This window comes from Rhinolophus ferrumequinum, chromosome 13, assembly GCF_004115265.2.
Source record: "Rhinolophus ferrumequinum isolate MPI-CBG mRhiFer1 chromosome 13, mRhiFer1_v1.p, whole genome shotgun sequence".
In the NCBI taxonomy this organism is placed as follows: Eukaryota; Metazoa; Chordata; class Mammalia; order Chiroptera; family Rhinolophidae; genus Rhinolophus; species Rhinolophus ferrumequinum.
In genome coordinates, this window is record NC_046296.1 from 37,647,953 (window position 1) to 37,672,576 (window position 24,624).

The following is a 24,624-nucleotide window of genomic DNA, read 5'->3' on the forward strand; positions in this document are numbered from 1 at the left end:
TTGAAAACAAGACAACCATCAACCAACAATTAGCAGAGCTTAAAACTTGGTTTGATCAGGGAAGGAGACAAATGAAAGAGAGCCCTGCCAAAACCATTGTCATTCCAGGGTAACTGTGTGCATGCCCAAGGCTCAGCTCACTGAGAAGCAACATCAGGGTAGAAAACTTATACTCTGAAAACTACAAAGTAATGTTTAAAAACTTAAAAACCTACATAGATGAAAAACAGACCATATTCATGGATCAAAAACTTAACATTATTAAGATGGCAATACTCCCCATATTAGTCTCCCAAGGCTGCTGTAACCAAGTTCCATAAACGGAGTGGCTTAAAAAAACAGAAATTTATTCTCACAGTCCAGGAGGCCAGAAGTCTGAAATCAAGGTGATAACAGGGCCATACTCCCTCCGAAAACTTTAGAGAGGAATCATTCCTGGTCTCTTCCAACTTCTGTTGGCCCCACATGTTCTTTGGCTTGTGGCAATGTAACTCCAACCCCTGCTTCTGTCTTCATGTGGCTTTCTCCCCCGGGTCTCTATCTGTCTTCAAATCTCTCCTTATAAGGATACCAGCCATTGGACTGGTAGAGCTCTCCCTATGCCAGTAAGACCTCACTTTAACGTGATTACATCTGCAGAGATCCTATTTCCAAATAAGGTCACACACACAGGTACTAGGGGTCAGAACTTCACGTATCTTATGGGGAGACACAATGCAACCCACAAAACTCCCCAAAGTGATCTACAGATTCAGTGCAATTCCCATCAGAATCCCAGCTGACTTCTTTGTAGAAACTGACAAACTGATTCTAAAATTCATATGGAATTACAAGAGACCCACAACCGCCAAAAACAATCTTGAAAAAGAACTAAGTAGGACTACTCTCAATTCCTCATCTCAAAACTTACTACAAAGCAACAGTCATCAATACAGTGTGGTACTGGCATAGGACAGACACACAGACCAATGGAAGAGACGAGAAATAAATCCATACATCTATGGTAAACTGAGTCTTACCACAGGTGCTGAGACCATTCAATAGGGAGAGGACAGTCTTTTCAATGAATGGTGCTGAGACTACTGGACAGCCACACGCAAAAGACAAGTTGGACCCTTACCTCACATTATATACAAAAATTAACTCTAAATGGCTCAAAGACCTAAATGTAAGATCTAAAACTATAAAATTCTGAAGAAAACATGGGGGTTAAGTCTTCATGACCTCAGATTTGACAGTGGATTCTTATATATGACACCAAAAGAATAAGCAACAAAAGATACATAAATTGGACTTCATTAAAATTAAATTTTTGTGCTTCAAAGGACACCATCAAGAAAATGAAAAAATAACCCACAAAATGGAATACTGCAAATCATGTATCTGATAAGAGATTTGTATCTAGAATTACATAAAGAACTCTTATGACTCAATAATAAAAAGACCAATAACCCACCTTAAAAAAATGGAGAAAGATTTGAATAGACATGTCTCCAAAGAATAAAAACAAATGGTAAATAAGGACATGAAAAGATGCTTGATTTCATTAGATATGAGGGAAATGCAAATCAAAACCACAATGAGATAGCACTTCAAAAAACCAGGTTAACACTGGATGGCTAAACTAAGTCAGATAATAACAAGTGTTGGTAAGGATGTGGAGAAATCAGAGGATGTGGAGAAATCATACACTGCTGGTAGCAATGTAAATGGTGCAGCCATCTTGGAAAAGTCTGGTAGTTTATAGTTAAACACAAAGTTACCATATGACCCAGCAATTCCACTCCCAGCTATATACCTAAGAGAAGTGAAAAGATATGTCCACTCAAAAACTTGTTGACAACTATCTATAGCATCATTATTCACAAGAGCCACAAGGTGGAAACAATGCAAATATCCATCCGCTGATGGGTAAATACTGTGATGTAGCCATATAATGAAATATTATTCTACAATAAAGAGGAATGAAATACTGATACAAGCTACAATTTGGATGAATCTTGAAAACATTATGCTAAGTGAAAGAAGGCAGTCACAGAAGACCACATATTATAATTCCATTTATATAAAATGTTTGTAATAGGCAAATCTATCGACAGAAAATTGATTACGTGTTGCTTAGTGCTGAGGAGGGGCAAAAACGAGAAATAAGAGGGTGACAGCTAAAGAACACAGGTTTTATTCTTGAAGTGATGAAAATCTTGACTGTAGTCATGGTGTACAAATCTGTGAATATCCTAGAAACTGTAAACTTTAAAGGGTTAAGTGGTATGGTATGTAAATTATATGAAATTTAAATTTTTACAAAAAACAAACAAATCACAGCACCAGGAAAATCACAGTATTTTTAAAAACATCGTTTAAACTGAGGTCCATTCAATTACCTGAAATACTCTTGAGAAACAAATGGCATTTTTACTACTAAACCTCCCATATGCTATTTGTTGGAAAGTTACTATTAAATTCTTTTGCTTTGTCCATCTATATTTCAAAAGAGGAAGGAAAGAAAGGGAATTATTATTTAATGCATGTCTTCAGTGCCTGGTATTGTACATTGTTAATTTAACTTAGTAGTCACATTTACTTCTTTTTATGAATGGGAAAACAGGCACAGAAAAGTAAGGTGATTTACCCAAGTTCATAAATGTGTACAAAGCTGGAAGATTTGAATTTGAGTTCTTCTGACCCCAGATCCTAGGCTCTTCTCACACAACCATGCTAAACCATCTCCTTTCTCTATCTTCTTATACTCTAAGCTCTTCTGAACCATGAAACACACACACACACACACACACACACACACACATACTTACTTGGCAAGGCGAGAAGGCCGACGTAAGTCTGCAGCTTCTCAAACACAGCTGTCATCTTTTTCATGTCCTGAGACAGCTCTAGATTCCTGGCTCTTAACGCAGATGTACAAAGAGGAGATTCACATTCTTCTTCTAAACTAGGAATGGGCAGACATTTTAAAAGTGAGCACCCTGAATGATTTTCAATTAGCTGTAAGAAACCATCTAAATTCTCAATTATATATCCAAAGAGAGACTTTACAAAATTTAAAAAAAAAAATTTGATCTCATTTATATGAGGTGTGATCAAAAATTACGGTGAATAATTAAATTAAAAAAAAAAAACTTATTACAGCCAAAGACACATTGCCACTAATCCCCCTCAAAACACTCCGCCTTGCTTCGAACACACTTATCCCATCATTCTTCCCACTTTCTGAAGTAGTTCTGAAAGTCCTCTTTCGTGAGTGTCTTTACATCATCCAGCATCACGACAATGCTCTATGTCACACATCGCTTTTGGTATACAGCAATTTCTGTCAAATAAAAACATTACAGTGTGTCCTCATCCACCTTATTCACCATATCTGGCATCGTACGACTTCTGGCTCTTCCCCAAAATCAAAATGACCATGAAAGGAAAACGTTTTGAATCGATTCAGGACATCGAGGCAGCCATAACAGCTCAACTGAAGACACAAAAGAGGACCTCCAGAACTGCTTCAGAAAGTAGCAAGAACGATGTAGGATAAGTGTGTTCGAAACGAGGGGGAGTATTTTGAGAGGGATTAATGGCAATGTGTCTTTTACTATAATACATTTAATTTAAATATTCACCGTATTTTTCGATCACACCATGTAAGGTTCCATTTCTTTATACCATAATATATACACCTGCATGCTGCAAATCTTCTGGAGAAACAAAGGATTAAATGGAAAAAAGATAAAGGCAGGGGTCAATTATTTTTCATCCTAAGAGCAGCACAAAAATGCTTCCCGTAAAAATATTTTCAGGAGAAAAATATTTCACGAACTAAATTCCTAAAAAGAATAGGAACTAGCAGAGAGAAGAATCATTAAGAACTCTTTTTAGTATATTAAGTTGTAAAAGCCGCAGATTGGAAAAAACAATCTACAGAATCAAAAATAATAGTAAATGGTTAACATTCATAAAAAACATATCACTTTCAATTTTGTATTATTGCTGTGGAAAACAATCATAAGGTTAAAATAAACATGTGGACTCTAAAAGTGTTTATAAAAATGTACAGGTAATCAAGTAAAATACTTTTTACACACAGCTAGAGAAGTTATTGGCACAGGAATGGTAATCATATCCATTTCCTTGACCTTGCCAATTCTCGTCTTCTACTTTTACTTACAGCAGACAGCTTCATTCAATACTAAGCCCATATACTACTAAAGAACGTGTCATCTTGTCAATTAAAGTGGTATTTAAACCAATGACCAAAAAACTGCCTAAAAACATGAATACCTGATGAGGTAGGACTGAAAGCATATGAGACAGAACATTCGAGAACAAAAGTCGTAGATCAAGAAAGGACTTATCCAGTGTTTTAAAAAATGTAATAATGAAAAAATTAAGGTAAAATAAAAATACATAACTGTTTCAAGTATAAATACCACTATGCAATGGTTCTTAGACAGATTCTTCTTAAACATAAGCCAAATCAATAAGGTATATTCAATTTAGTGTTATTTAAACTTCTAGAGTCAATTTTCAAAAAAACTTTAATTATACTGAAATATAACGTTAAGAATCTGAAAGAAACTATAATTCATAATTATTAATTTAAATCAATTCCCTGATTCCTAAAATTCTGTCATATGCACAAATCATAGAATTAAGTTAATGAAATACCTTGTTGGGTTAGAATTAGGAAATAATACACATAATAAATTTTTTTAATAATGAAATTTTATATTTTTGAAAACTTAAAACCTACTACTTTAATTACATAAGGACTTACAAATTATAATTACTTATATATTTTCAATATCTATAGGTAACTCATTTATATATTTTCTAAACCTTATTTTGCAATATACTGTAATACATATAGGTTCTTATTTCTTTTATGTCCCAGTTATATTATTCTGTTATTTTTTAAAGGCTAAATCTCAGGCTAAAAAGATTTAGAAGAATTAGGAGTCTTGGTTGTTTTAGACAAAAAGTATCAAAACTTTCAAGCAGTATTATTGAATTCCCAGTTACATAAATTATTTTCTCTTGCCTTTCCAGAAATATTTAAGATGGAATATTTAAGGTTACTAAATGACATATCCTATGAGGGCTGAAGTAGATAAGCTTTTTAGTTTACAACTTAAATAAGTGACTAACAATAAAAATAAGAATATACCATTTCAAAGAAACCTAAAGATTACAGACCCAAATGTAGAAGTTAACTACAGTAATAACCCCCACCTAGATGCTTACTGCCAAAGGATAATAAATACGCAAAACTGAAGTATTTCTTTAAATAAATGTGTCATTCACAATCACCGAAAATACTGATTCATATAGCATTACGTATTTATAGTAGTAAGGACAGTACAGAACTAACAACAACCTAGCTGACTGACTACAATTCAATTTTCTTAACTGTAAGTTCACGCTTGCTGCTTAAGCCACGGTTTTCCCTTTTTATAGAAGACCAAATTGCTTGTGGTACAGAAAGGTCAGACAGATGACAAGAGGCACGAGTCACTATTGTATTAACTCCAGCACAGGTCACGTAACACCCCACAATTCCCCAAGCTCCCTGGCCTCGAGGGGTAAGTACCTTTTTAACTGATAAGGAAGAATCTTCCTAAGAAAACATATGTAAGAGTTTAAATGCTCTGAGAAAGTTTTCAATTTCACAGTTGTCTCCTGAAAAAGAAAAACAATTTCAAGGTTAACAGTGTTATTTGACAAAGAGGAGCTCCCGCTTCCAGAGAAGTAAAACAGAAGAAAATTACCAGGACAGTCACAGTATCCTCAGTAATACTTTCAAATACATGAAGCATTCCTTCCTCAAGAGGGCGGACATAGGACGCATTTTCATGAAGGTACTGTGAGAACTAAACAGAAGGAAAGGAACTGTGAGTTAAATCACTGGAAAATAACAAGTATTAACACATTTGTAAATGGACTGAGTTTTATGAACCTCAATTCTTTTAGAAACTGTTTTGAGGAAATTTGGCTTTTATACAGAGCTGCTCCCCCTCTAACAGTCCCAGATACCATTCCCAAGTCCCCATTCAATTTCAAACCTAGGAACTAGGAGAAGGGTGACATGGTTAACAACCAGGCAGGGAAGGAAATGGGGAGGGGATTACAATCCAGCACCAACAGACCTTCCTCCCCAAATACCTGCTTGTCCATAGGGGCTCCAGTTAATAAATAAATAAATAAAAATAAAAGATTTGACAAATCAAAACGGTACGCCAGATTTTTTTTTTTGTGTACCTCATTTTTTAAAAGCAAGTCTATTGAGGACAGCTTCATATTTTTACTGTATACAATGTTCAAGGTTAACAAATTCTAGGAATGTAATTATCAAAAGGATGATATAAAAGCATTCATAACTGTCACTGATACTTTAATATTTACAAGGGACTAATTCAGTATGAAGAATAGATTCAGAAAAAGACCCTACAGGAAGCTAGACAATTTCGAAGAAAGAAATTTTCACTTATGAAATATTTCAATTATCTAAGTATGGTATAACGGCTCATATTTTGATTTCTCCGTATAGAAATATAAGGTCTCATTCTGCATAAATGTGATTCGGTTGGCCTCACTGCAAACCACTCAAACATATGGCCCTAGGGAATTCACTTAATCTCTCAGGGCTCTGATCTTTAGAGCTGTAAAATAAGATGAATTCTAAGCTTACAGGTGTAAACGTTTACTTTATGATCCTATGAACAAGTCTAAACCCTGATCATCTTTTAGCAAATGGCTTCTGAGTCTCCTTCAATATTATAGACTTAGTAGAAAAATCGCGTAGGGCTTTCCATAGGCCAAAGCATCAAACATAAAACACTGAGAAATATATGACTTTTTCAAAGTAATGAAGTGTTTCAGATGAGTTAAGATTAACATATTTGATTCTCACCCTGTGGGCATAATATGGCAACAAGCTAAAATAAAATTCAAATAATGGACAAAGAACCAGTATTGAGTAGAAAACAGTTTTTGGTATTACACTAAGTATACAAAAAATACAATTATGTTAAGATGTTGCAGTACTGTTTTCCCTACATAGGTCTTCTAATAGCTTTTTCCCCACAGCGATATTAAAGAGCATTTCAAAGACACAAATTTTAATTTTTATGAATTTCAGTAGTTGTGGAGTCATACAAAAACTGAATAAAACCAAGCAACTACTAAAGCTTCTTACGTGTAAGGAAAATGATGATGAGAGCTAACATTTAAGTGCCATTCTTAGTGCTTTACATGGATTATCTCATTTAATCTTCATACATACATATCTGTGAGGTAGGTATTCTCATCTCTCGTTTTAAAGATGTGGAAACCAAAGCACATAGAGGTTAAATAAACTGCACAAAGGGACCGGGCTGGGACCCCAAAAGTCTGACTCCAGAGACCAAGTCTTTGCTATACTAACATAAATGGCACTAAGGGGATCTCTGAACACAGACACTATTCAAATCTTGGAAATACTGCGTGATGCACAAAAACAAGCTGGGAAAAAGAATCTGGTAAGTAGGAAGAATGGCATGACTCATTTCAGACTGTCCCATTATGAGACACTGAAAACACGAGATCCCTCAGTTTCTTCCCTGTGGGAGCCACTTAATATGGCCCCGATGATCTCTGCCTCCTGCTACCCATGGCTTTTTGCAGTACCCTCGTGCACTGTCCAGGTTGGTCTGTGTGACCAGTACAATATGGCAGAAGTGATAGTATGTGACTACACGCATACTCCCTATGCTTTCCTACTCCATGATTTTCCCTACTCATGTCTTTCCCTCTTCTGGGGCAGAAATACGTATCCCATTTCTCTCATTTTTCAAAGTTCATTCAAATTGCCAAAGACTCTTTCCCAGACACTACCACTGACAGCAATCTCCCCTCCTTGATGACCCCTCATATCGCTTACTGGCCATACCACTCACTCACACTAAGGTCTTTTAACAACTCCCTTAATATTTAACTGCTTAAGAATCTGTATGATTGCCATTTATCGTAAGGTAAAGACTTTGGCCCGATTTTTTTTCCATGCCCTTCACAGTACTTGATGGATGCACAGAAGTGGTCTGAAAATAGATAGTATGTCTCCTACTTATTCAAAGTAGACAAAAGGTTATCTTGAGTTAAGTTTACCTTTTGATTCAATGGAGAGATAGTGTCGATGGCAGAATCAACAGGAAAAATCTGAATCCTCTGCTCTGTATAGGTGTGAAAGTTCAGAAGAGCCGTCACAAGATCTTGAACAAAAGCCAGGGCCTGCCCAGCTATGTCCCGCATTTTCAACTTTAAAGTGAAATACATACAGTTAATGATAACTATTAAATTATTATTCTGAAACTACTTCATTAAGCTTGCTTTTGGAGAAAACATTTGAATTCTAGTATAATTATTCCTTAATTTAACTTTATTCCTAATTGGATTTTAACATTCCCATCTAAATAAGTTAGAAAGCCACCAGTTTGGGCAAATACACCTCCTCCACTTAACCGAGACAGTTTAAGAGCAAAGTCCATCAACCTAGAAGGAAAGTATGGCTCACTAAAATTAGTGCATCCCATAATTCAGTTCTAATGTTATCAGACAAGAGAGCAAAAATCTATACTTTTTAGTAATTCGATAAATAGCAAGTTACACACTTTTAAAAAAATGTATGAGAAACTAAAGAAAAAGTTAAACAAAATGGTGTAGTGCACTAAATAGAGGCCCAAACAACTCATTCTAGTTTCTGAAAAGCTTGACATGCACGTGGCCAAAAACAAAAACACATGGGCTTCATCTTTACCTGATGTCTCCTATTATGGAGTGGAACATTCAGAGCGTTATATTGACTATATTCTACAAAACAAAAATGGATATACGTTAAATCTCTCATTTTACATTTATACAAACACAGCTTAATTGCAATATAATGAATGATCTGCAGCAAAATCAGCTTTACGTTAAGAATTTAACATGATCAAAGCCACAATCGCAGTATAGGAGAATAATGGAATTTACATAGAATCAGTTGTTTTTTCAGAGAAAGTAATACTTCTGATATTTTTTTTACCTTTAGGATAAAATAAATTAAAAGAACAAAAACCTTGTGTTTCTGTTTCTAAGAAATCATTTCAAAAACTTCTTTGGGGCCTATCAAGATTACTTAGAAAGCCGTATGTTATCTTCAGTCATTCTCTCTTCTGAAATACCCTGCACACAGCTGCCACAATAATCATCCAAAAATACTAGTTTTCATGACACTATCATATTTGAAAATCTGTCATTGTCCGCTATTGCTGATCCTAATGATTCGCTCCTACATTTTCCGGGTTGGTTTCCATATCTTTCTTACAATCCTCTCTACTCCAGAGTCTGTCGTCTGACAGCTTCCCAGCACCTGGCCTCACAGTCCTTTGACTTCGCATTTTAATGACCTTCATCTCTATTCATCCCTGTACACCATTTCAGCCACTCACACTTTCCCTCTTCTGCCTATACAGTCAGTCAGAATGACCCCAGTGCCAAATATAATGAGGATGTGGCATTCTCCACGCCACTCTCATACAATTCTCTTATGTCCCTGTTTCTATTAAATCGGTTTGCTCTCCCATCCACAACCACAGTCTCTATTTTCCAATCAAGTCCTCTTTGAGCCTTGCTTCTTTTCCTCCCCAGCCTGGTCCATCATTTTCAACAATGCTCTTGCTAACACAAAACCAGATCAGGGTCCACAATAATATATTCTACCTAACTTGAGGGAAGCTTCAACTTTACTAGCAATCCATGATTTCATTGCTACGTCCCTATCATACTTCCCATGGTTTCTATTCCAAACTTCTTCTATTTTAAGTCCCTAATATCATTCCCTCTTCTCCTCCCCTGCCCCATGGATGGGTTGGCCTCCCCATACAAGAAGATCAGAGTCAAATCACAAGGGGTTCTTACACTCCCCACCCCCATCTCAGAGCCTGTGGCTTCACATATTCTCTGCTCAGCTAACTTTCCTCTTAGCCTCTAGCAACAGCTCCTTCTGACCCCCTCAGGGCCTCGTCCTTCACTAATCCCCTCCTTCTTACATCTTCAAGATCACTTCCTTAGGGAAAAAAAGCATTTGTTGCAGCTTGTTTAACTCTATCTCTGCTGTGACTTTTCCTTATATCATACTTAATTCTCATACTTAATTCTCTACTTATACTTAATTCTCCATCCTCACCCATCATCCTTAATTCATTCTTAATTCTCTACCCTCAGCTACCTCCTACACAACCTTTTCTTTGACTCTTACAGTGTTGAGCTCTCAACATCCTTTCCCATTTCCTTCATCCCCACTGCTCAAAACACAGCACGCCTCTGCCTGTTTCCTAAGCATCCACTCCCCTCCCGACCCTGTGCTAGCAACCTGGTGCCGACTTCTATCCTGCCCGGAAGCACTTCTCTCAAAGGTGACACTAGTCCTCTCAAAGTCACTAAAGCCAGTTGCCTTTCCTGTCGTTGCCCTCTCTGACCTCTCCACAGCAACAGGTAGAAGTGACCAGCACCACCAGGTGAAACACTCCCTTCTCCGGCTTCTGTCTCACCTCCCTCCCTGGCTCCTCTCCACCTCGGCCCCTCCTCTTCCTGATCACTGCGAGGGAGAACTCTCCAAGCACCCTGCACAGGCGTCTGCACTTTGGACCCTTCATTCCCACCATTCCAACAGGAAGCATCATCCATCCTGAGTGTCAACAACATTTTCTCTTCGGAGGTCTCAGCTTTTATTTACAAATGCATACACCAATAGATAGTAGATATATACCCATCTATCTGGCAGAATATTAAACAACAAAGCTACCTCATCGTCTTTCCCATAAACCTGCTCTTCATCTGCCTCTTGATTTCTGTCAGCTGCACCACCACTTTCCACCAGCTGCCTCCTCCCTCTCCCTTGCCTCCTTGCATCTCCCTGATGACTTGGGCTCATCATAACATCACACCAGGACTATCACACAATAGTCTGGGTCCCCTGTCCCCATTCCAGGGTAGTCTACGTTCTTGCCAGATTAACTTTGTGAGTATGCAAATCTCATCATGACATTCCCTGGATCAAAAGTTTCAGGCCGGCCCGGTGGCTCAGGTGGTTGGAGTGCGGAGCTCCTAACGCCGAGGTCACCAGTTCGATTCCCACGTGGGCCAGTGAGCTGCGCCCTCTACAACTAAGATTGTGAACAACGGCTCTCCCTGGAGCTGGGCTGCCATGAGCAGCAGTAGGAGGTTGGAGTGAGCTGCCGTGGGGAGGAGCGGCCAGTGGTCAGCATGAGTGGCCGGCGGCCGCGTGGGCTACTGTGTGCTGCCACAGGCTGCTGTGCTGCTGTGGGCTACCATGTGCTGCCGTGAGTGCAAGGCTCATAATACCAGTATGAGCCAGGGAGCTGTGTCCTACACAACTAGACTGAGAGACAACAGCTTGAACCGAATTTGGGGGGCAAGGGGGAGAAGGGAGAAGAAAAAAAAGTTTCTCCAACAATCCCCACTGCTTGTGAATTAAGTCCCAGGTCCTTTACCCAGAAATTTGGGTCCAGTCCCACCCACCCTTTTAGAACCTACCAGTAGTTGTCCTCCACTTCCCACCCGCTTTAGCCTCATCATACTTCACTAATTACTGCTCAAGCGGCCACAACAGCACCTTTTGTCCCACATACCACACTCCAAGCAATTCCTTGGCTTATGCTCCTTCATCTCCACCCAACAAAATCTACGCGTGTATCCAGGCCCAGCTCAAAGCACACTTATTCCAAAAGCCTTCCCCAAACAGCCCCACCTGCCGTACTGTCCTTCCTCAGATAACCCAAGAGGTTCTCTATAGAATAGTTTAGCTCATATTTTAGGTATTTTTATATATTATGTCTCCCCTACTAGACTATAAATCCCTTGATGGTACATATTTTTATATTATAATTTTTTGCATCCCTTATGCTCCCTACCCATCTGGGCACTCAGCAAATGGTCTCTAAATATACTGGAACTAAAACAATGACATAAGGATCTAAAGTAAAACAGGGTGACAACTAGTACTGGAAAAGGATAAACCCAAATAAGATTCAGAAGAAAATTGTTAGAACCTAATGACTAATTGATATAAAAATTAAACAGTAAATGAAATGCCAAGGTTTCACGTCTTGTGGATCAAAGTTCGCTACTGCTATTAACATTAATGTAGAAATTAGAAACAGGTGTTCTTTTCAGAGAAATTTAGGTTTTTGATAAAATAATGACATATGCTGATTTTAGTGTTAGATCAAACTGCTGTTTTTCTTTGGTGTCTTTTCTTTACTTTTTTTTTTTTTTTAGAACTTCCCTAAGAGAAATTTAAGGGAAGTTAAAAAAAAAAAAATTTCAATCATGTGATTATAAAAAAGGAAATGTGTACTTACTTGAATGTAAGTTTCAAAATTAAACAATTAAACGTTTTCTTTGTTTTCAAGGTTCTAATTTAATTCTTATCTAAAGCTTACAAAACTGGCACTATTATACATGTACGATGATTTTTTTTTTTTAAGTTCTTTTTGTTGCTCTTGGCTGTGTAAATTACCAGCCCATTCCCTGAAGGAACAGGAAGCAGGACTTAACTGAGTCAGCTCCCTCACTATCACTGGGGATTGTCCAAGGGGCAGCAGATACCAGGCTGAGAAGGTCTACCTCCCATCCCCACTCCCTTGCACCATGAACAACAACGTCCCTTGTACAAATTTTCGGGTACTTTATGTGTAGGTTGGTTTTCACCTTGGGATATGCTAAATACACACAATAAAAAAATGTGGACTTGGGCTTTATACAAGAAGGCTGGCTTTGGAGTGTAGAGTAGTTATATGAACATTTTAAATCTCCCTATGGAAAAGAAAAAAGAGAAAGCAAAAGAGAAAAAGAAAGAAAAGGAACAAAAAAATTAAAAATCTCCCTAAGAAATATGAGGGCCAAAGCTGATCAAAAGAACAAAAGAAAGCAACCTTCTGTTGGGCCAATGAAGTTTTTTTTGCCAAATAACTTAGAGATTATTTTAGTTAGTTGGCTACCACAGAGAGGTGCAAAGTTGCAAATAATGAAAAGCTGTACATAATACCTACTTGTATCATTAAAAGGTACTTTTTCATTGATGATTGATAAGGATTCCTCTAATCTACCTGACAAATCTTCATGAAGATTCTTTAACTGTAATTGACTGAAAGAAAAAAATACAAAACCACATTATCACCAATCAGACAGTGGATCCTCATTTGCTTGTTACCTCAACAGCTAGTATTAGGCTTTGAGAGAACTGTGCCTGACATCTGGGATACTCTTGGTAGTAGACAGTTATTAAAAGATGAAGATAAGAAAAATACTAAGCCTTGATTTTAAAGCCCCGGGGACTTCTGTTCAATAATGCTGAAGTTTGGAAGAATTTATCACAGTCTCGGTATCTTGTACAATTTTGAGTTTATTTCCCCAAACACAAAGTAATCTTAGAGTCACTTCAAAATCATAAATCTTCTCTTTATAACATAAATGTTTGTTCAAATATTATGGTAAAGTTCTTTTGAAGTATTAGATCATTTCTTTTCCTTTAGCTCAAAATCTGATCACTTTTCTGATTTTGATTCAATTACGAGGTATACATCTAAACCACTCATGTAATTCTACCAAAGCAACTAAATTGAAGAAACTTACTTAACTGATTCTATTAAAACCTGAAATACTGTCATTTACCAAATAAATGTTGGAGTATATATGCTTTTACCACCCATCAATATGTAATATTTTCAGATTTAGATATCTCCAAATTAGATCACATCACCTCTATTTTATTCAAAATGGATCATTAAAAAGTTAGCACAGTGATTATTAGTCAGTTTTCCTGCATGGGACTACCAGAAGGCTCTCTTTTTAATATAGTCTAAAACAGAAAGTATCTAACCCTTAGTACAGGAACGTTATCTGCCACGGTCCAAAACATCTGCAGGCTGAGGACTAACGCATGAGCCACTCTACCAAGAATACGTAAGGCCCTAGAGATTACAGAACTGAAAAGGACCCTGGACACACCTACTCCTATCTCACTTCAAATGTGAGAAAATTAAGACACAGGAGGTGCTAAACCAAAACTCAGGTCTTGTGATTCTTACTTCAGGGCCCCTTGGAATTCACGTTTCCACATACCATTCTTCTGTTCGAAGCCGACATTCCTTGGCCTCCTTTTCTAGAGTCTGAGATTTTACCTGAATTTTAGAAGAGAAAGAAAAGCAGATGGCTCAGGCTGTAGAGTAGAGTACACTTAGGAGACATTGCAAGCAACAGTCTCACTTTGAATTGACTAACGTTTGTGTTCTATAAAGTGCACAAACGATTTACAAAAGCCTTCACTACTTCTTAATGTGCTCTCACCAACAGTGGGGCTTACTTCTAGTTTGGCCTTGTCGTTCTGCAGTTTCTCGATGGTTTCCATGTACTTCCGGGTCAGGCCGTCAACCACAGCTTGGTGCTGGGCCGCCTCCGTCTCCAGAGTGGCCAGCCGACTCCTCAGCTCTGCTTCCACATGCTTGTGCTGCTCATCGGCTTCAAAAAACTGAAAAGAAAAGATCATTTTCTCTTCTCACAACATCCTAATCTATACAAATGAAGAGAAAAACAACAGCCAGGATTATTCACTGAGCGACTTCCATATGGTTCCACTGGCTCACTATGTAAAACCTGCAAAGGCATGACCTCATCGCATCCTCAAAGTATGTCACACATAGTGCTACTGTTAGCCCTCCTGCACGGATGGGGAGCCCGGAGCTTTTAAAGGGGCTAGCTACATAACTTGTCAAATGTCTCACAGCCAAAATATAGTAAAAATGAGATTGGAACATGGGAGATCTACTCCAAAGGCTACACCCGCCTCCTCCAGTCTCCTGAATTTCTATTTCAAACAACTTCTGGCACACAGATAATTCAACTCACTAGGGTATAACTTTTCTATTTGGCTAACTTCCATAATTAAATAATCAAAATTTGAATAGATGTTATTCCTAAACCAGGTAAAACTCTTTTCCTTAATGAGAATACAATACAAATTAAGAATTATGAACACTTCACACAAAATGCACTGAGGTCAGAGGTTCATTTTTTTAACATGTTCAAAGACTGAGAATATTTATTTTCCACTGTTTCACTATGCTCACCATTTCACAAAAAATTCAGGAGGCATAACTGGATACAGTACACTATGACTCTTACAATATGCTGAATGTTTGAAGGCAAACACTGATTATTCAGCATGCCATAAATATTTGAGGACCTGCCATGAGTGAGACCCTGTTCTGGGGCTGGCATATAAAATCAAAATGGTCTGTACCCTAACAGACCTTACAGACTAATAGGCAAACACATAAAAACCAACTAAACGGAAATAAGTTGAAAAGCAAACACTACTTATTGATAAGCCCCTATCTAAATGATCCATCCAGTCATTTCCTAAATAAAATGAACAGTATATTTCTGTATTGTTAAGTTATAAAGTTACTGCTGTCCTCTAAAGAAATATGCACTTCAAAGCACATGTCCATATTAAGATATGAATGAGATTTAAGAAGTGAATAAATGATAGTGACATATATACTTAGCAACCATAAGAGACATCAAAACACCCATACATACACAAAACATTCTATATTCTATTGATTTTTCCAGATCATACGACCCATTTTTTAATTCAAATGGAAAAACAGAAAGGTCTTCTCACTTGTATATGCAACCGCTCATTCTCTTCTATCTTCTTTTGCAGATCTTCATCAAAAACGCTCTTCTGCTCTTGACTCAACTGAGAAGAAGATTCTCCACTTTTCTGATGGAAAGAATAAATTATGTCCACATAACTTTCACCCTTTAGAGAAACAGCCTAAGGTACACAGATTCTCTATCACCTTAGCAGCTTGTCTCTTCTACGTGTTCACCATTCTCAAAATGGACTGCAAAAGGTATACAGTCCATCATTTAACTTTTCCTATGTGACACAAGTTGGAACTGCAAATATTGCAATGGGCAGGAAAGCTTAAAAAAGAGAGAGAGAAAAAAAATAGATAAGGCTCGCTGTTTTTTGCAGATGAATTCAGTAGTTCTGTAGGAAGACAGAGCAGACCCAAAAATCTAGCGATATAAATATTCTTTTGGTTTGAGGAATGAGTTTTAGCAATTCCATGAGTCTGAGTTATTAAACTCCTCTAAGATAATGTAATAAATTACTTAACATTCACAAAGATAAGTTTATACAAAAGTTCACATAAATTTCTAACTTAAAAAAAACATAAAGTAAAGCTGTTATAAATAAACAGAAGGAAAAGGCTCAAAAATTATGAAAAATATCTTCCTTTTGCTTTTTTACCAATATTAACTTTTCTACATAGAAGAATAGCACTATTTAAAAGAGCCAATAATGAACATTTGTTTTCAAGGAATACAAGAACTGAGATTATTCAAGGAACAGCCTAACAATGAAACTGTGTTCAGACATCAGTCACCACCCTTCTCTGCCTTTCTTGTGTCCTCACTCCTCACTTCAAATGAAATCACTTACTGATCCAATGTGTACCAGTGACTGGAAAGCCATTTGAAAATAGAATAGCTATATTTAAAAAAAAAAAAAAATTAAATATCCATCCTGTTTGGTGTACAAGGAGCACGGACGGCTGAATGACGCTACCTGGGTCCTTGGTGCTTCCAAATTTGAAAGCTTTAATTAACATGAATTCAGAAGTGTTATATCCAAACCTCTGCTAAAACAGCCCCGGGAAGAAAACCTCACTAATCCTGGGAGCGTATCTGAAGTACAGACAGCTATTCTTTCCCCAAGGGTCTTTCAGAATTTCCAGAGCATGTATATTTTGACACAGTTTTCCAAATGATTCTAATACATACATGTTTTGCCCTCTTGGTTCCCATTTGAAAATTACTACACTAGAGAATTCTTCCATGTAGAGGAAATGCGTACAGAAAGGTACTAACATATAATTATGTCAATTGGCCATCATAAGGCAAATCCAGTCCCAGGCATTTTACATGATCCTGTGATCACAACAAAAATGAGAGTATCATCCCCATTTTGCTGATGGAGAAACTGAGGTTGCAAGGTTAAAAAACTTGCCTGAAGTTACAGAACTATAAATGGCAAAGAATTCAAGCCCGGCTTTCCTCCAAAGCCTGCGCTCTTCCCCCCATAGTGTGCTGCTACAGTTACTGTGGGTCTTCTTCCCTTCTCCCACTCTATTATTACTGCCTCAAGTCTACACATTGAGGTGGGGAGGGTGCGGTTCTACATACACACTCAACTTAAAGATTCAACCACTAGCCTGTACTGTCAAAAAATATGCAACTTCTTCATCACAGAATATTCAAAAGTACCAAATCATCCACGTTAGAGCTCTAAGAATCTTATCTCACTATATAAACCATAAGGGGAAAATTTTATTTTTGTATCTGCTTCGGACAAGAATATCAAATTGGGCTCATAAGAATAAACACTAAGAAAAAAGATCTACAGCAAACTTACAAGCTAAGGTAGGAGCAGTTACACTGTTACAGTGTTTCCCATTTTACTTGCCCTACCTTGAGTTAATGGCAACTTGGTATAACTAAAAGACATCAATAATTGATACAACTAAAAGATAGCCATAACTGTGATCAATATGAGATATCCCTTTAAATTTTCTCAGCCACTAAATCAAATATGTGCATGTTTGCTCCTAATAATTCATTTTAAACTCACATTCATAGGAAAATGCCTCTACTACTTGGTACATATTCACAGTAAATATCTGCTTTCTTGACCCAACATCCAGATGTAATAATGAAACACTGCAGAATTTGGAGGTGGGACCCTCTGCTACAACCAGAACGGCCTCCAGATGTCTGTACCTACCCACACAATATGCTCACTGGCTTTCCTTTGCCCTACCTTGTTTTTCTTGCCTCGGGGTTCACTTAGAGCCAGTTCATCTTGAAGCAGTTCTACCCTCTTGGCAAGCTGCAGATTGCGAAACGTCAGACTGTCCATTTCCTGCTGTAGTTTTCTCAATGACTGATCCTTCATTTTCAGTTGTTCCTACATCAAAGTGAAAACAGACCATTCTTTATAATTTAGCCTGAAGGTTTAAAAATAATGGGAAAAAAATTATTTTGTTTCACCAAAATATAATCAAAGCTTATTGCTTTAAGGAACTCAAATTGCATGCTTATCATTCCAGTTCCTACGTTTTTAGCTCTGCTTTGTGACAAAATCAGTTTTTGACCAAACCAAGTAAATTGAAACCTAAAAAGTAAATACATACTGAAGTAACAGATAGTCATCAACTTAAATATCCACAACTACATGTTGTTATATAACGTTGTTATACATGTATCTAGCAGTGAGGAGACACAAAGCCTGAGGCTACAATTTCATAAACTTGTGTTTTTAAAGAGAACCTCACAGTCAATGATGATGACTGTGCAAGAATGGGAAGAAATAAATTTGTATTCATTTTTTTCTATAAATCCTCCCGGAATTTAAGTCAGTCCAAATGAAGTTTTAACAGTATACTTGATTTAGCTTTAAACTATTCTGATTTGTCAAAGATTAAAAATCATTGTTATCCTAACACAAGAATATTTTCAGCGGCTGTTCTACATCAATTCACTTTAAAATTAAGTGAAAATAGAAACAAAATCTAAAATCTAAACAACATATCTTCTGCTAACCATTCTGTACTGTTTATACCATAATGGAGTAAGAAAACAGGAGTCTAGGGAAATATTTACTGTCACTGTATTTTTAAAAAAATATCATTCTAACTATGTTTTACTAACGATGTTCTAACAACTTTGTGTTCACTGGAAACCAAACAAAAATGGTCACATATTACTGTAATTTAAAGAACCATACTTTTATTATGCCCACTGAAAAACCACTTTAAAGCTAAAAAGTGGTCAAGTTTTAATGAACAGGTGATTTAGGTCTATTGCAGCAGCAACCTAAAAACCAAAGGCTGGTGTGTGCAATCTACTGACATTATTTGCATGTTGAGAATAGGGCTAGAAGGATGAAATAACATGTTTCCATTAAGTAGAAAAACATTTTTCTTTTCTATTGTTTGTTTAGTAAGCCCTTGGTTTTTACCTAAAGTTCAGTGGTCAACTTAGGCCCACCCTATGTCCAAATTATCATATATTTCAAATTAAAGAAATTCAAATCAATGGATGCTTACTGTATCCAACAACTCCCTGAAGAGGCAAACCCAATATAACCAAAAGCGACTATAACAGAAGGCATCCTAACATTCCTATTGAGCAAACCAGAAAATTGTCATTCTTACTGTGATTAGAATGACCACTGCAATGACCAGTAAAACAAAAAGTAATTCCTTTACATCCTTATTATTAAATGCTCCAACTCCATTAAGCAAGCATTACTTTCAGAAGACACCTGTCCCAATCTCTCTGTAAGTCCTAGTTTCTGCAATGGGGATGATGATATCTGCCCTGAGAGGATTGTTGTGAAGACTGAGCTCATGGATAGAAGGTGCTTAGCAGAAGGCCTGACACACAGTGAGTGCTCAATAAACAGAACCTGCTGTCACCATCACCACTATCACAGTTCATCAAACATAACTATCACCAAGAGTATGTGAAACAGCCCCAAGTGGGCTACGAAGACAAGCTAGGAAATACTTTATCCAGGAATGGGTTATAAATATCATTAAAAGAGATAACAAACATTGCTTGAATAATTTAGGCAGAATAATAACTTTACTAACAAATCCTGACTATAAAGCTTATTTTTAATTATCTTGGCTTGGGCACAGAGAGCTCTAGAAGTATAGGTAAGGTGTCCTGAACCATCTCAGTCCTGTCTGTGGAACAGCACCTGAGGAGGGAGCACTCTCAAGAGACAGGTTTCTCTAGTGTAGGGTCCAGCACTAGCTAAGTACAAGGACATACGAGATCTGACAATTAAGTTCACAAACTTGCCACTGTGCGCTTACTGTACAAAGCAGCACTGTACAAACAGCTCGGTAAGGTTTCATAACCTTGGTATATCAGTGTCTCACAGCTGTGTTCGCGTCAACGTTTGGTGGTGTCTTGCTGAATGGCATTCATTATTGCTGTTGCGTGTTTTTGTGTGCCATCGCAAGAATGTCTGAGCTTGAATTAGAGCAAGGAACAAACATTAAATTTCTTGTTAAACTTGGCAGGAGTGGAAGTGAAATCAGGGACATGTTAGTCCAAGTTTATGGGGATAATGCCATGAAGAAAACAGCAGTGTACAAATGGATTAAACGTTTTTCTGAGAGGAGAGAATGTGTCACTGATGAAGAGAGATCAGGGCAGCCAGTAACAAGCAGAACTGACAAAGACATTTCAAAAATTCGTCGAATTGTGCATCAAAATCATCGGCTGACTGTGAGAAGCATAGCAGACCAAATAAACATCAATAGAGAAACAGTTAGGAATATCTTAACTGCAAATCTTGGCATGAGAAAGGTGTGTGTAAACATGGTCTCAAAGGAGCTCACTGATGAACAAAAGCAAAGGAGAGTCGAAGTTTGCCAAGACCTTTTGGAGAGGCAAGGAGAAGTTTTAGGCCACTGCTGATGAAACGGTGTAGCAATACGACCCTAAAACAAAGCGTCACAGTGCACAATGGAAGTCAGCCAATTCTCCACGACCAAAAAGTTCTGTCAGTCCAAATCAAGAGTCAAAACAATGTTGCTAACCTTTTTTGATATCAGAGGGATTATTCATTATGAATTTGTACCAACTGGACAAACAGTTAACTAAGTTTACTATTTGGAAGTGTTGAAAAGGCTGTGTGAAAAAGACAAAAACAACCTGAATTATTCACCAACAATTCATGGCTCTTACATCACGACAATGCACCAGCTCACATGGCACTGTCTGTGAGGGAGTTTTTAGCCAGTAAACAAATCACTGTATTGGAACACCCTCCCTACTCACCTGATCTGGCCCCCAATGACTTCTTTCTTTACCCAAAGATAAAGGAAATAGTGAAAGGAAGACATTTTGATGACATTCAGGACATCAAGGGTAATACGATGACAGCTCTGATGGCCATTCCAGAAAAAGAATTCCAAAATTTCTCTGAAGGGTGGACTAGGTGCTGGCGTCGGTGCATAGCTTCCCAAGGGGATTACTTTGAAGGTGACGATAGTGATATTCAGCAATGAAGTATGAAGCACTTTTTTTAGGATGAGTTCGCAAACATAATTGTCAGACCTCGCACTTCTGGGTCTTGGTTACCTGAATGGCACTGACTAGGATATGTCACTGGTTGGGGGATCCTTCAAAAAGAAATAAGGGTAAAAGGAATCCTAACCTTTTTGGTCTAAAGAAAGAGTAAGGGAAAGAGCAAAAGACTGAAGGTGGCAGTCTGTTTAACTGAAACTGGGCCAAGAAGGAATGCATATTCTAGAATTAATTTATCCAATTAAAAATATCACTAAGTAGTATTCATTGCCTACTAGAATGAGGTAGAAACAAATTCCTACATATTTCTCCCCTCAGTTAACAAAGGTGCTGATGGTAAAATGTATCACTCAAAGTGTCCTGATTAACATAGGTTATTACTATTAAATAGCCTAACCCAAAAGCAAGATTAATGGACTAAATTATTCACACTTTCAAATCCATCTATTACAGACAACCATCTGCTGAATGATGGAGCCATAAACATGACTATGATATTGCCCCCCTCACAGTGCTGTCTAGTGATCAAGACAGGTAAGAAGCCCCATTAATCCAGATGAACTGAGCTAAGTAAAGGCTTTGAGATATAAGAGAAATGCATTCGATAAAGTCAAATAATACATTTTTGTAATTTTTAGCTAAGGAAATCAAAGAACATCAGATTCATACTGAAGCAAGGAGGAAGGTTAAACACAGAAAATATATTACTCATCCCTACCCCTAGTAAATCAGTGTCAGAGTTGAGACTTTAACCCAGAAAACCAGCCAAATCCCCTGCTTTGAGCATCACCACTCACTCACTTAACCCTCACAGTACAAACTTCCTGTTGCATACCTTTAAAGCAGCAGAATTCGCTTGTTCATCCACAACACCTTTCTTCAGGACCTGATTCTGCGCCCGAAGCTAAAACAGAGCAAGCAATAATTAATGTTTGAAACAAAACAAGCACTTATAGCCAGAAATCACTTACCATTACTTTACAGAAATCACTACACTGAGTCTCTTCTCACATATACTTGTACATGAAAACAAAAATATCAGCCCAGAGGACAGTAGGTACCATCGTTCTGCCATCTTACAGATGAAGACACAGTGGCTGAGCTGCCAGTGACAGAAAACTAATCCGCGGCAAAACTGAGACTAAAATCCAGGTCTCTCGACTTCTACTACGTAGTTCTTTCTATGGAACTAAGTCACTTCTCTAAACAAAAACTACTATTTTCCTTGAAACTCTGGCACATCATTTATCTGTAAAATACATACAATTGGACGAGTGACGGAATAAGAATTCTACAGAAAATCAAAGTGTAGGGTATCGACATACCCAGCAGGACAATGTGCCTAATATTAGTCATGCAAACGTCATCGGGAATGGAAGACTTGGTATCAGGCATCAGCTGAGGCAGTGTACAAAAGCAACTGAGAAGCAGGCTCAATTTAGACATTAATAATGAGAAGTTAAGTGACAATGCCGAGATTCAGACCCCAGCAGTTTTGACTTCAGAGCCCTAATGCCATTGGACAATATTGGCTACTGTTTTATAAAGCTACATCTAAATGAGAAAAGCAGTGCGGTGGGGGGGGGGGGGGGGGAAGCCTTGGAAGAAATAGGACTTGGGCTATTTTTTTCATAGTTAAGTTTTTAATTGAGGTATTACTTTATTTTACATAAAATATACAAATCAAAAATTATACAGTTTGATGAATTTTTATTTATGTATACATCTATATAACCACCACTGGCAGGGTTTTGAAAGATAAAACTTCAGTAGCAATCCACTTCTGTAATACTAAAAGTTCTCAGCAAGGGTAACACAGAGCATAGAAAGAAGTATAAACACACTGAAGCAAAACATTTACAGATTAATAATCTGAGGGTTTAGTAGAGACCATGAAAGACCAGGTTCTTCTCTAAGAAATAAATGCAACACTTTTATTGATGAGCGTACAAAAAAATCTAATGCTAACTCTGCATAGCTCAGCTCTGTCTCCCGAGAACAGAAATGACACTTTTCTGTGCCAAAAGAATAGGAATATTTATACTAAACCTTAAACTGAGTATTTGAAACCCAAGAGAAAATTTAGCTCAGATTTTTAATAAGCAGGAATATTGCTTTTGGCAGGAATAAAGTAGGATATTCAGTTTGAGCAAAAGACAGATTCAAAAGATGAGTTTCTTCTATTTTAAGAAGGTTAAAGATCACGGTTCACTACCACAACAGCAAGAAGACCCAAATCTTGCTCTACCACTTACTGTACAATATAAACTTGGAAAATTAACTTAGCCCTCTGAGCCTCAGTTATATAGTCTATAAAACGGGTAAGTACGTCTAGCCTATCTTCCTTCTTCTGAGGTTTTTGTGAAAACCAGACAAGAAACCTATGTCGAAGCACTTCCTAAACTATAAAGTGCTCCACAAATGGAAACAGAGCTCTTATTACTAGAATAGGATAGAAGGAAGAACAAGTGTATTTATTAGTTTGTCTTGTGTAAGGCATTGTGCTAAATAATATGGGGGACAGAAAGAAGTAGAAGTGGTCTCTGTTTTCAAGGAGCTTACAATTTAAAAGGGAAGATAAAGATAACTAGCAATCTAAATATTTTCACTTAAAAAAAAGTAGTAGAGACATTACATTCTCTCGAACTGGGACTGGCAAACTAAGCCAACCCAGGGGTCAAACTGCCCTGCAGCCTATTTTGAAGTTTTACTGGCACACAGTCACACTCATTATTTACGTATTATCAATGGTCGCTTCAGAGCTACAATGACAGAGATGAGTCGTTACAATAAAAACCACATGGTCCCAAACCTAAAATATTTACTATTAGGCTCTTTACAGAAAAAGTTTGGGGACCTCTGCTTTAGAAGTTCAGAAGAAAGAAATACGGCTTCAATGTTGACTACAATCATGCCGTATGTTACTTTTTAAGCAATATCAACATACTCTTGGATAATGTGCTACCTAGGTAACTTACTAGTACAGTAACAAGACATCTCTTATTAAACTGTTGTTTTAATTTTACTTTTTAAAGTAGTAAATTTTACATTTACTAATTTATGTATGATTTATGATTTCTCTACTCATCTCCCATCTGCCAACTAAGACTACAGTATAATTCTTTGTATCTCCTCCCTATAATGAAAGATCAGTGCTATGGGTAAAGAAGGCGCTCAATAAATGTTTCAATAATCACATTAAATACTGTATACAAAGTGTTTAAAGGTAATGCACTATACAACTATCAGACTGTCATTATTTTAACAGTCCCTGAGACCCTTCTCCAAATGATTTGAACCTCATGGTCCTACTGAACACCCATCGTCCTCCAAAGCCCTGAGCCCAACTCTCCAACAACCAGTGTCCTGACCTGTTCTAGGTAACTTTATTTCTGGAAG

The 24,624-nt window shown here is 37.3% G+C and overlaps 1 protein-coding gene across 2 annotated transcripts in view; it reads right to left on the reverse strand.

Moving 5' to 3' along the window:
• Positions 1-24,624, reverse strand: part of PPP1R21 (protein phosphatase 1 regulatory subunit 21) — a 54,836-nt gene that overhangs the window by 24,710 nt on the left and 5,502 nt on the right. The window contains exons 2-12 of one of the 2 annotated variants that reach the window (XM_033125307.1): positions 22,061-22,129; positions 17,939-18,085; positions 15,731-15,832; positions 14,408-14,572; positions 14,167-14,225; positions 13,095-13,189; positions 8,798-8,850; positions 8,149-8,298; positions 5,775-5,876; positions 5,597-5,685; positions 2,814-2,950 (exon numbers count right to left, since the gene is read on the reverse strand). In XM_033125307.1, the coding sequence (XP_032981198.1) occupies positions 2,814-2,950; positions 5,597-5,685; positions 5,775-5,876; positions 8,149-8,298; positions 8,798-8,850; positions 13,095-13,189; positions 14,167-14,225; positions 14,408-14,572; positions 15,731-15,832; positions 17,939-18,085; positions 22,061-22,129 (1,168 nt within the window). The remainder of the gene's footprint in view (positions 1-2,813; positions 2,951-5,596; positions 5,686-5,774; positions 5,877-8,148; positions 8,299-8,797; positions 8,851-13,094; positions 13,190-14,166; positions 14,226-14,407; positions 14,573-15,730; positions 15,833-17,938; positions 18,086-22,060; positions 22,130-24,624) is intronic. The other variant, XM_033125308.1, reaches the window with a different exon arrangement.